The 12,959-nt window shown below is 53.1% G+C and overlaps 1 protein-coding gene across 1 annotated transcript; it reads right to left on the bottom strand.

Annotated features, from left to right (window-relative positions):
- Positions 1-3,225: 3,225 nt before the first annotated feature.
- LOC119339864 (uncharacterized protein At5g39570-like) lies at positions 3,226-5,866 on the bottom strand. The gene is made up of 2 exons (XM_037611766.1): positions 4,688-5,866; positions 3,226-3,620 (listed from the first exon to the last, which is right to left on the bottom strand). Exons 1-2 carry the CDS (start codon positions 5,684-5,686, stop codon positions 3,504-3,506), a joined length of 1,116 nt encoding a protein of 371 aa, XP_037467663.1. The 5' UTR covers positions 5,687-5,866; the 3' UTR covers positions 3,226-3,503.
- Positions 5,867-12,959: the final 7,093 nt, after the last annotated feature.

Consider the following 12,959-nt stretch of genomic DNA (forward strand, 5'->3'; position numbering starts at 1 on the left):
CTTCCCCGGCCTATCCCCGCGCCGCCGCGCTTCCGCCCCATCCCCTCCTAGTCCCGCCGGCGCTCGCGCGCCTCCGTCGTCCGAGGAACAGCGCCCGAGCGCTCGCTGCCGCGCCGCGCCCGCAAGGTGTTCGACAAAACGTGTACAAGGTATGTATTGTTCAAACTTTATAAATTTGGGGCATGTTTTGAATTGGGGTTTTTATAATATAGTATTAAACATTGTAGATGAGTTCGTCGTTCGATTCTTCCGAAGAAGAATTTGATATGGAAGAGGAGGAGGATCTTGCAATGATCCTAGCTATGCATATCAATAAAAAACCGAAGCACGGTGGTTCGGTTATGGGTCGAGAGAAAATTTGGAGAGATAGGATTGATGCCCATAACAGATTGATGAAGAACTATTTCGTGGAGAATCCCACATACCCGGAGTCGTATTTTCGTCGCCGGTTTAGGATGAGCACCGACTTGTTCAGGCGCATTGCAGAGAAACTAGCGAGCCATGACCGGTTTTTCCAGCAAAGGAGGAATGCCGCCGGAGAGCTCGGGCATAGCACCTTTCTGAAGGTGACAGCCGCTTTGCGTATGTTGGCATACGGTATCCCGGCTGATCTAGTTGATGATCACTTAGCTATGGGTGAGAGCCAAGCCGTCATGTGTGTCAAGCGCTTTGCAGTGGGAATTGTGCAAGTGTTTGGCGAGGAGTATTTGAGATCTCCCACTACTGAAGACGCCGCAAGGCTATTGGCGATGAACAGCGCTCGCGGCTTTCCTGGCATGCTTGGCTCAATAGATTGCATGCATTGGAGTTGGAAGAATTGTCCAAAGGCATGGCATGGACAATTCCATGGCCAAAAAAAGGTTCCACTATAATCCTTGAAGCTGTGGCCGATCAGGAGACTTGGATTTGGCATGCATTCTTTGGAATGCCTGAATCTTTGAATGACATAAATGTTGTCAACCGGTCACCACTGATGAATAAGATTGCAAACGGTGAGTTGCCACCTGTGCAGTTTGTAGCAAATGGCGTACGTACAATTATGGCTATTATCTAGCGGATGGCATCTATCCAAAGTGGCAAACCTTCGTGAAGCTGTTGAAAAAGCCGGAAGGTAAGAAATATCTTGATTTCCACAATGCTTAGGCGACGGCTAGAAAAGATGTGGAGAGAGCATTTGGGATTTTGCAAGCACAATTTGCTATTGTGAGAGGACCGGCTAGATTTTGGGATCAACAAATGCTTTGGTACATCATGCACGCTTGTGTGATCATGCACAACATGATCATCGAGAATGAGCGTGGCCAAGATTTAGACTACTCACAGTATGAACTCTTGGGACATCCCGTGCGAGTGCAACGGAGGGCCGAAAGGGTAGCCCGTTTTATTGTCTCCTATCATGCCATTCGGCGTCCCGCAACGCGCAATGAACTTCAGAACGATCTGATTGAAGAGTGGTGGGCATGGTATGAACGACAAAGAGCATCATGATTTCTACATTATTTGTTGTGTTTATTGCATTATTTGTTGTACTGAACGATAAACTATTTGTTTGAGTTGTAATGATAATGAAATTGAACTATTTATTATTGTTGATTTATTTTGTTTGTTTGATCATTTTTGTTCTTCTTTTTTGAAATGTATATGTGGTTTGTGCGGCGCGCGCGCGATGTATTTTTGCGCTCTGCTGGAGCGGCACGCGCGCGCTGCATTATAGCGCGGCTGCTGGAGCCAGCGTTGGCGGCTGCGCTAAACCAGCCGAAGCGCGCGCGGCAAACAGGATTTTTGCGCGCGGCGCTTACCGCGGCTGTTGGAGATGCTCTAAGACTAATCATACAGTACGAAACCACCGTGCATGTGAGCGAAAAACACAAAAATGGATATGTCTTACCTTGATCTATCTTTTCTTCAACTACATCATCTTCAAAATCAAGCTTTAAATTGATTCAAATCTCAGTCAAACGTGCCTATTACACACTAGCTAACAATAAGGACATCTCTAGCCGTTGGCCCCTCAGGAGGGGCAAAAAATCGTCCCCTGGGGCGCACCGGCGCTAAACCGCGCACTGGGGGCGTGTTGCCCCCCAGTCGCGGCGCTCATGGTTAGTCAAAAAAGTCAAAAACGACTCAAATTTAACGCAAACAGCGTCGAGTTCGTTCAAACTTAAACATATTTTACAAAAAAGAAAGAAACTACCACGGGCTACCCCCGCCGTCTCCCTCGCCGCCCGCCTCGCCGCACGCCCACGCGGTTCTACATGCCGAGGAGGCTGTAGAACCGCGTGTAGTCACCGCTGTCGCCGTCGTCGTCATCGTCGTCATCGTCGTCGTCGTCGTCGCCGCCCCCACCTACGCCTCCGCCGTCCCTGCTGCATCCCTTCCCCGGTTGACGCCGGCGGGTTGGACGGTCCGGGGGCGGCGGCGTCGTCGTCGTCGTCGCTGTCGAGGACCACGACGCCGTGCTCGTCCTCGCGCCCACGCGGGAAACGAGGCGATGCGGACGACGAAGAGCCGAGAAGAGAGCCATGTCGCTGACGCGGCGGGCCCGCGGCTTTTTCGCGCCAAAACAGTTCGCCCGGCGCCCCCAGGCGCCCCCAGCGAGCCGGGTTCGGGCTGGGTCCGCCGGCGCTGTTTTCGGCCCAAGTCGGCGAAAATCGGCCTCCTGGGGGCGCGACTGGGCCGTTTTTTCGGCGTCGGCGCGAAAAAAACGCCTGGGGAGGCCTTCCTGGGGACGCGGCTGGAGATGCCCTAACAACACAGGAAGAACAAAGAATAGAACGAGAGAGCCGGCTGGTGCTGCTGCAGACCTGCCGCCACATTGTGTGGGGGCAGGGCCCATCAACCACAGGCTGTTCCATTGCCGCAGCTGGCCTCGCTGGATTTCCAGTAATTTCAGGGTTGCCGCCTGGTGTTGTGGCGGCAGGTTCTGCCGCCTCCTCGCGTGGCGGCAGGTGTCACGTGTCTGCTGCCGCGCCTGCCGCCACGGCCTAGCTGGTCTTTTTTGTCAAAAAAATTCAGAGGTGTCTGCTGCCACGCCTGCCGCCACGGCCTAGCTGGTCTCTTTTGTTAAAAAAAGTTCAGAGGTAGTCTTTTTTGTCAATTCGACTCGGCAGATGGTCCTTTTGGACAAAAAATCGCATGGCTGGGCTGTGGCGCCAAACAGAACAATGGCAGCACTAAGTCTACAATGGATAATATGGGATATTCAAGCCTAGCAAGTTCCAATAGTTCAAAGAGGAGCAGCAGCAAAGATCAAATAACGAAGCAGAACCCAGTCTCAAACACAGCATGCAGCGAACCACTTACATAAACACATAACCTCAAGCACACAAATAGGAGATAATTCAAACATATAAGCCACCCACATAGCACACTTTAGGTTGCAGTCATACAAGTTCATAAAAAAGGGGAATGATCCGGCACCAACAAGGGAAACAAGACCATCTTTATTCGTGTAGCAGCGAGACGTGGGGGCGATGGCAGCAGGTCAAGACCATGCTGGATGCTTAGTCGTCGTAGTTGTGGCGGCGGTGGTGGTGGTGCTTCTCGTAACGCTCCTTCTCATCATCAGAGTCATCGCGCTTGGCGTAACGGTTCTTCTTCTCGTCATCAGAGTCATCATCCTGTAAAGAAGCAGCACGGAATATTTAGGGTCGATGAGAAAGATCTGATTTTAACATAGGAGATCGCTTCTGGAGGAAGCATGATGTTTGTCTGCTTCAAGAAGTGCACCAAAAAAAGGAAAAAGAATACAGCGTAAAGGTGGTACAAGCAAGATTGCAAACAATACTCCTACTGCTGAGGGCTATGGCACAATTTTTTTAGCTTAAATTTACAAAGATTGCATTTACTCAAGCACACAGATGATGTAAGTTATCAAATGTGCGTTGAGTATGGGTCATAAGATTGCATTCTTAAAGCCAGGTGTTCAATCTTAGACGAATAACCATTAGTGTGATTTTCACTAATTTGTTTAGCTACATTTCTGACAAATTCTTCTGGGAGACAACGATAGCATATAGCAGACTAATTTGCAACCATATCAGTATTTAAGTAAATGATGAATCACTACTGTCAAATAATCAAAAGAAACACCACATATAATCAATCAGTGTTGTCAATACTCAAAAGTAACATTACACTAACTCAATTTTGAGTAGAAACGTGAGCATGCTTATTGAGTACTGGGAACAAGAAAAAATTCCCAGTGCACTAAGCATTTCAATGGACCGACAGAACAGAACCGTTCATGTTAGCATAACAACTGTACTATTCAGCAAAACATTTTTCACTTTCCAGCATTTAAATTTACTATACGAGCAACTCTTTTATTTCTTGACCAACAAATAAAGCATGAGTCCTAAATTGTGCATTGGCATGCTAACTCTAACCCGTTTCAAAACCCATAAACTGTTGTCAGCTAACGACATGTAGTTGAATGGCAAGAAATGGTTGTATCCATCATCTCCCACCTGATGCAAGACACAATTGCGACCACGCCAACAAGTAATAAGCGTCTAACCTTTCCTTGACCACTCACTAAACAAGTTAATCACAAAAAAATGCATAAGCTCAAAACAGTAAACCCACGAGGGCAGTTGCTTGCATGATCCTTGACCATTGCCTAAACAAGTTAATTGTAACAAAATCATATGCTCAAAACAGTAAACGGAAACGGGCAGGAACTCACCTGCTTCTTGCGGCCATAGTTTCCCCCGCCGTACCCACCACCATATGAACCCTGGGTCTCCTCTCCATACGGCTTGGGCTTCTGGTACCCACCAGAGCCGTACGCACCTTCATCCTCCCCTTGCACCTTCCTCCCAGATCCATACCCAGAGCCACCATAGCCCTCCTCCTCAGTCTTCCTCCCACCATACCCAGCGCTACCATACTCCTCTCCCCCTCCCTGCGGCCTGCTTCCGTACCCCGACCCATAGCTCTCCTCCACCTGCGGCTTCCTTCCGTAGCCAGAGCCGTACTCCGATCCGCCGTAGGTCTGCTCCACCTGCGGCTTGGACCCGTAGCCGGAGCCGTAGCCCTCCTCCGGCTGCGTCGTGTTCCCGTACCCAGATCCGTAGCTCTCCTCGGCCTGCGGCTTCCTCCCGTAGCCGGAGCCGTACCCGGACCCGTAGGCGGGCTCCTCCTGCTGCGGCTTCCGGCCGTAGCCAGATCCGTAGGTGTCCTCCTCGGAGCGCTGGGGCTTGGACCCGTAGCCGGAGCCGTAGGACGGCTGCTCCTCCTGCTGGGGGCGGAAGCCGTAGGCGGGCTGCGGCTTGGATCCGTAGCCGGAGTCGTCCTCCCCGCCGCCGCCGTAGGACGGGCGCTGCTCCTCCGCCTGAGGGCGGAAGCCGTATGCGGGCTGGGGCTTGGGCTTGGGCCTGGATCCGTAGCCGGAGTCATCCTCGCGGCCGTAGGAGGGCTGCTGCTGCTGCTCGTTCTGGGGGCGGAAGCCGTAGGCGGGCTGGGGCTTCTGGTGGTGGGCGTAGGGGGAGGGCTCCTCGGCGGCGTAGTGGGGCGCGTCGTAGGAGGTGGAGGGGGCGGAGCAGGGGTAGCAGGTCTCGTCGGAGGGCGGGAGCGGGCGGCCGAAGGTGGCGAAGAGGTCGTAGCCGCCGCCGTAGGGCGTGGAGTCGAACTCGTCGAAGTCGTCCGGCTCGTCGCGGGACCTGAGGTTGTAGGCGGTCGCCATGGCTGCTGCTGCGCTGGTGGGGGATCGGCGCGGAGATCAGGGGAGGGGAAGGAGTGGTGTGTGACCTGGGAGTCCAGAAGGGCGCGCGAGCTTATGCTGCGGTGCGATGGGAGGGATGCGATCGATTAGCGCGTCGGCGACGTGTGGGGGTGGACGCGAGATCTGTGGGAGTCGCGGGGTGCACGTGGTGGTGAGTGGCTGGGCGGTGGGACTGGGACTGGGGGTGACCGGGACACCGGGTGAGGTGTTCAAGACGGGCTGCCGACAGGGCACGCTGGACGCGCGGCACGGGGGCAATGGATGGGTGGTTTTCCGTCCCGATCTGACCGCTCGTGCGACGGGTGAAAACGGCACGTTCGGGTTCGGCTGCCGCGCCCTGGCCTCGGTGACCGCGTCACCAAAATCATGTGAATGCGCACCGGGTAATAAGGTGACTGTCGTCTGTGTTTACCGTGATTTTTACTGGGGACATGTCGGCTTGGGGGCGCGGCTTGCCCCGATGTCTTGAAATATGGTTAAGTGTAGATGAGGCTACCCGGGGTCTATTCCCGACAGTAGTCACCGAAGCTGGTGAGGTTCTACGGTTTTAGCAGTCGAAGGGCCTCAACAGTTTCTCCTTCGAGAGATCCTCCGTCTTCTGCTTCGTCCGGATGGGAGGAGCCGGGTGATAGGAGCCGGTCGCGGCTGCGGCCGCCTGGTGGAATTCAAATCGACAAGGCGGGAGTTGAGGAGGCGCCGCCCGCCACACGCGCGCCACGCAGTGCCTGCAGGCCAGGCCGGCCTGCCAGCCCACGCGCGTGACAGGACGTCATCACAGGTTGGGGCCCGCCACTACTGGGCCTCGGCCCACGCGCAGATCCGCTACGGCCGAGGCGGGCGTTTGCCCTTTCGTGGTGCACTTATTGCGCCATAACCGTGCGGAATATGCGGGCGTGCGGGGCGTGGGGCGCAGTTAATCCCACGCCCCGGAGGAGGAGGGGCGACAGAACGCACGCGCCCCCCCTCCCCACTCTCTCTTCTTCCCTTCGCCATCGCTGCCGTTGCGCTGCTTCGCCGCTGCCGAAGCGTTGTTGCGGCCGCCACCCTTTCATCGCCACCGCCTCGACGCGGCTACTGCTCCGTTGAAGCAGCTGCGGCTCTGCTGCCTCGCGTTGTCGCCGCGCCGCCCGTCGTCTTCATCACCGAGCTCCTCCTCGCCATCTCCGAGCCATGGCGAAGAGCGGATGGTTGGGCTCCAACCTCCACGATGACCGCATCAACTTCTTCCGCGCGACGCGGAGGCTTCCCCGCGCCGACAACGTGGGCGTGCGCACCCCCAGAGCCGGAGATCTCGCCGCGGGCGGAGCCCAGTGAGTACATCGTCTTCCGTACGCACTTCCTTTGTGGTTTTGCGCTCCCGGCCAGCGGCTTCTTTCGGGAATTCCTCCACTTCTACCGGCTGTAACCGCATCACCTCACCCCCAACACGGTGGTGTACATGTCGGCCTTCGTCACCTTCAGTGAGGGATACCTCGGCGTCTTGCAGACGATCGTGCTCTGGGGTAGGTTGTTCTACCTCAAGTTCGGTACGTCGACGAAGGAGGAGCGGCCCAGTGCGGGGCGTGCATGGCCGTAAGGCGCTCAGGAGGCGACACGCGCTTCCCGTCTATCGCTCTGCACGAGTCGGCCAAACTTTGGCAAAAATCGTACTTCTACGTCCGGAATCTTTGTTGTCAAGTCGACTATATCAACCTGCCGGCCTTCGTGCCCTGGCCGCCTGCTGGGCCACGCGGCAACTGGCAACAGCAGCCGCCCAAGCGCCTGTCGGCCCATATCGTCAGCGTCCTCGCCTGACTGGAAGAGATGACGAGCCAGGAGGGGCTCAAGCTGGCCGACCTGCTACCTGGCTTTGTCATGCGCCGGGTGTCGCCCCTCCAACTCCGGTCGCACCTCATCAGCCAGATGACCGGCCGTCGGGATTCCTGTCGGATGTCCACCAAGGAGATGCCGAGGGTGAAGGTGGCCTGCCATGTCAACTACTTCTTTAACTGCAAGCCCAGCGAGGAGGAGTGGCACATCGGCAAGGAGCCCTATAGTCGGGCCAACCCGCCCCCAGCGGTAAGTAACAGGTCCGGCTGCTTCGTTTGTGAAAGGATCGATATAGTTGACTAGAGCGGGGGTGAATAGGAAACTAACACTTTTTATACTTTTCTTTATCAAATTAAACTTTGCATCAAAGTAGGTTGTCTAGATATGCAACTAGGTGAGCAACCTATATCGTGCAACAACAACTAGCACATAAGCAAGCAAGGGATACAACACAAATAAGCTTGCACAAGTAAAGGCACGAGGTAACCAAGAGTGGAGCCGGTGGAGACGAGGATGTCTTACCGAAGTTCCTTCCTTTTGAGGGGAAGTATGTCTCCGTTAAAGCGGTGTGGAGGCACAACGCTCCCCAAGAAGCCACTAGGGCCACCGTAATCTCCTCACGCCCTCGCACAATGCGAGATGCCGTGATTCCACTATTGGTGCCCTTAAAGGCGGTGACCGAACCTTTACAAACAAGGTTGGGGCAATCTCCACAACTTAATTGGAGGCTCCCAACGACACCACGAAGCTTTACCACAATGGACTATGGCTCCGCGGTGACCTCAACCGTCTAGGGTGCTCAAACACCCAAGAGTAACAAGATCCGCTAGGGATTAGTGGGGGGAATCAAATTTCTCTTGGTGGAAATGTAGATCTGGGCCTTCTCAACCACTCCCGAGCAAATCAACATGTTTGATTGGCTAGGGAGAGAGATCAGGCGAAAATGGAGCTTGGAGCAACAATAGAGCTTTTGGGGGAAGAGGTAGGTCAACTTTGGGGAAGAAGACCCCCTTATATAGTGGGGGGAACAAACCAACCGTTACCCCCCAAAGCTGCCCTGCAGAGAGCGGTACTACCACTGGGGAGGGTGGTACTACCGCTGAGACCAGCGGTACTATCGTTCCACCTCGCGGTACTACCGCGCAAGAGGGGAGCGAAGAGCGAAGGGAGAACCTGGACCCAGAGCGGTACTACCGCGGTGGTAGGGGCGGTACTACCGCCTCCACAACCGCAACTAGTACCGCACAACTCGACACGAAAAAGGAGCCCTCGAGTCGAGGCGGTAGGGGCACGGAGCCGCAGCGGTACTACGGCTGAGGGCCCCAAGCATTACTACTGCTGAGGAGCGGTACTGCTGCTTGATGCACTTGAGCGGTACTACCGCTGTGGCCCGCGGTACTACTGTTGGGACCAAGCGAAGCTCCAAAGAAGGGGAAGGAGCACTCCATTGAAGCGGAAAGGCTCAGAGGGTGTGACAAAGATGTGTACGTGTTGATTCCACCCTAACCTTACCAAAGCGGACCCCCTCTTTATAGTATGGTGACTCCTACGAAACTAGTCCACCAACATAGAAACGAAAGAGCTGCATCGTCTTGAATAACACTCCGAGGGGAGGGAATCGTCTCGTGCCAAAGGATGAATCTCTGAAAAATCAACGCACACAATTAGTCCGCAAAAGCAGTGTCATCAATCACCAAAACTCCTTAGGGATAAATATGCCCTTACAATCTCCCCCTTTTTGGTGGATTGATGACAATACGAGATTTGCACATACGGGAAAAGACATAGGACATAAGCAAACCCCACAACTCTAAAATATAGACGGGCTCCCCCTAGATATGTGCTTTCTAGATAAGGTGCTTTGGACTGCACGGCACACATACTAGGATCAACACTCCCCCTATATTTTAGAGACCAACAACCTAAGCAGGATATATGAGAGAAGGGAATATAACGGGATAAGCATGCAACTCATAAGATATCAAAGTACTAGATAGACATAGATAATGATAATATAAAGATAATGTAGCATATGTCTCACACCATATGACTGGAACTTAGGTCTCACTGGCACAAAACCAAACAAAGCAAACGGCGAGAAAACACAACGACACCACAAAGACACACTCACAAAACAAACAACGACACAAATCCCTAAACTCTCTCTCCCTTTGGCATCGAGACACCAAAAAAGGGAAAGAGTGTTGCTACGGCACCAGGTGATAGCAAGCGAGGATCTCGACCATCATATCCCACGGGATCGTCTGCACCACCGTCATCGGTTGGAAACTGCTCGGTGTCAGAATCTGACCACGGGCAGTGCTGCTGAATCCACTCCTCCTCAGTTATCTGACCCTCAGAACCACTGTTAACCGTCGCACCCAACTGACGCATGAGCTCCTTGTGACGTCTCCTGGCCTTCTTCTCAGCCACATGAGTCATGTACTGACCATGAGACTCAATGCAGAAAAGCTTCTTCATCTGGAGCTTGAGCTTCTTTGCCCAAGAAGGCTCTGCTCCAGAAGGCTCATAGTCAGTGTCATCATCAGCATCAGCGTCGTCCTCGGTCTCCATGGCAGCAGCGGAAGGGGAACCCCCAGCTTTAGGGGCCGGGGTGCCCTAGTTGTCCTTCTTCCTCAAACGCTTGATCTCATGAGAGACCAACTCTCCAGTTTCCAGCAAGGCCCTAGGATAGACACGCGCCCAGACCTTCTCAATAAATAACATGATGAACGGTCCATAGATCGGGCACTTGCGCTCAGAGACAACAGATAGAAGTTCAGACCACATAACATGAGAAATGTCCAGGGACTCGCCAGTGTTCTCTTCCTTCTCGTGTTGACAGAAGAGGAGCATGTCCACAAGATAGGAGTGGACCATATCCAGATTCCCGATGCGAGGGAAGAGAGTCTCTCGAAAGACACGGTGAAGGATGTCTAGAAAAGCAGGCAGCTCATAGGTTTGCTTCTTAGTCTCGAGGTGAATCTTCACAGAACAATAGGGCCAGAGAGCTTGCTTGTGAGTGGAGGTTGCATTGCAGTGAGGGCGGAAACCGACTAGAGTCTCAAGCCCGTGATCTTCCACTCCAAGTAGTTCCATGAAGGCCTTCCACTTGACAGAAAGAAACTCGGTCATCCACGTCAGAGTCCTGTCCTCATCCGTTCCTAGATGGACAGTGGCATAGAATTGCGCCACAATATCTGCATCAAAGTCCTTGTTGAACTGCATGATACGTAGAATGTTCAGCTAAGAGCACATCTGAAGGGCTTCACCAAAGTACTCAGGATCCTTCTCCATAAATTCCATGTCGATGGAGCGCACATCAACATAGAGATTCTTCTTGGCCTTGATCACATCAAAGAAGATGGCAAACTGAAAGAGGTTCCAGAATGGACGGTTGACCAAAGTGGGTTCTTGGTCTTCCACATAGGGGTTGCGGCGACGCCTTGCCCAGAACTCCTTGGCGTTCATTTCAGTCACAGCTTTGCCCTTTGGCTTCGGCTTGATGGCAGACTTCTTCTTGAGCTGAGGCGGAGGTGGAGCACTTGAGGAAGCACCCGCTGGCGGCGGTGGATCACTAGTTGAACCCCCTGCTGACTCAGAAGTGCGGTAGCGCTTTGACATTGCACAACCGGGGTTGACACGGTGGCCTTGCTGCTCAGGATGCTCATCACCTGGAACCAAACACACGAACACACAAAACAACCAGAGAGAACGAGCATAAGCCAACAAACACAACAAAAAGGATCAGGGAACGGTAGGAACAAGAAGGAACTGGGCAAGCAGCAGTAGTACCGTGACCTAGAAGCGGCAGTACCGCCCGAGCGGTAGTACCGCGCCAAAGGGAGCGGTAGTACCGCTCGAAACGGGGAAACGGAGGTTCCCTACTGCCGTGGTCAAATTCGGCACTACCGGCCTGCCAAATTCAAAAATACTCCTACCAAACGCTAATCCAAAAAGTCTCGATGCCTTCTCCAACCTACTCAAGCCTAGATTTAGCCAAAAATCTAGAGATGCAACCACTATTGCCCCTAGAACGCTAGATCTAAAATCTAGACACAAAGAGAGGAGGAAGGGGGGCAATACCGGCATCCATGGCAAGAGGACGAGGTGGGGATCGACTCCACCAAAGGGAATGGAGAGGGAAGGCTCAGAGACGAAGGCCCGCCGGAGCCCTACCGCGGCGAGGCGATGCTGGAGAGACGAAGAGGAACGAGGGGGCAGAGCGAATGGGTATGGGGGAGATGAAACCTCCCCCTGCCCCGATATAACCCCCTGGTCCCGCTCCTCAGCGGTAGTACCGCGCTAGTGGGCGGTAGTACTGCTTGTCAACATAAGCGGTAGTATCGCGCACCACCAGCGGTAGTACTGCCCAGCAAGCCTCAACCTCTAGACAACACCCGACTTATCTCAAAAGAAGGGAAAACAAACGACAAGAAGAGGAAAGACACCCACGAGAACACTAGCACGGGGACAGAAAACACACCTCTTCAAGAGAGGGCGGTGGCCGAGGCCACCTATGTTTGAGTCAAGAGGTATGGCGCCGCGAAGATTTTAACCTTGGGTCCATACCAAAACTCGTCCTTGAAGCACAAGTATCATAAAAAATGGCTAATGTGAAGGAGTTGATCAATTTATGCATAATGGGGGGAGGGAGAGTTCATTAAGAGAACAACACTCCCCCTATGTCCATTCCTACACCTAAACTAGACACCAAGATGAGTGTGGTGGGGTGTGCAAGGGTTCAAGTCACATTGGTTGAATCAATGATATTTAGCTCATGCCTTAACTCGCGAAATCTTGCTTCATCCAAGGGCTTCGTGAAAATATCTGCAAGGTTATCATGAGTGTTGACATACTTGAGCTCGATCTCCCCTCGCCTAATATGATCCCGGATGAAGTGATACCGAATCTCAATATGCTTCGTCTTGAAGTGTTGCACCGGGTTGAGAGAAATCTTGATGGCACTTTCATTGTCACACCAAAGAGGCACTTTGTCACAAATGACACCGTACTCCTTTAATGTTTGCCTCATCCATAAGAGTTGTGCACAACAACTACCGGACGCCACATACTCCGCTTCGGTGGATGAGAGAGACACACAACTTTGCTTCTTGGAAGACCAACTCACCAAAGAGCAACCAAGAAATTGGCACCCTCCAGAAGTGGACTTCCTATCCACTTTGTCTCTCGCCCAATCAGAATCTGTATATCCTTCTAGCTTGAAGTTTGCTCCTCTTGGGTACCATAAGCCAAAGTTTGGGTATGATCCAAATATCGGAAGATTCGCTTGACCGCCACAAAGTGGCTTTCCTTCGGTGCGGCTTGAAACCGTGCACACATTCCCACACTCAACATGATATCCGGTCTATATGCACAAAGGTAAAGCAGGGAGCCAATCATGGAGCGATATACCTTTTGATCC

This window comes from Triticum dicoccoides, chromosome 7B (genome assembly GCF_002162155.2).
Source record: "Triticum dicoccoides isolate Atlit2015 ecotype Zavitan chromosome 7B, WEW_v2.0, whole genome shotgun sequence".
NCBI classification, from domain to species: domain Eukaryota; kingdom Viridiplantae; phylum Streptophyta; class Magnoliopsida; order Poales; family Poaceae; genus Triticum; species Triticum dicoccoides.

What these genes read in the sequence shown, in the direction of transcription:
- LOC119339864 (XM_037611766.1), bottom strand. Translation starts at nt 5,686, where the DNA reads ATGGCGACCGCCTACAACCTCAGGTCCCGCGACGAGCCGGACGACTTC. An exon ending in ACTATGGCCGCAAGAAGCAG is followed by an intron (nt 3,621 to 4,687) that starts GTGAGTTCCTGC and finishes GCTTCTTTACAG; the next exon opens with GATGATGACTCTGATGACGA.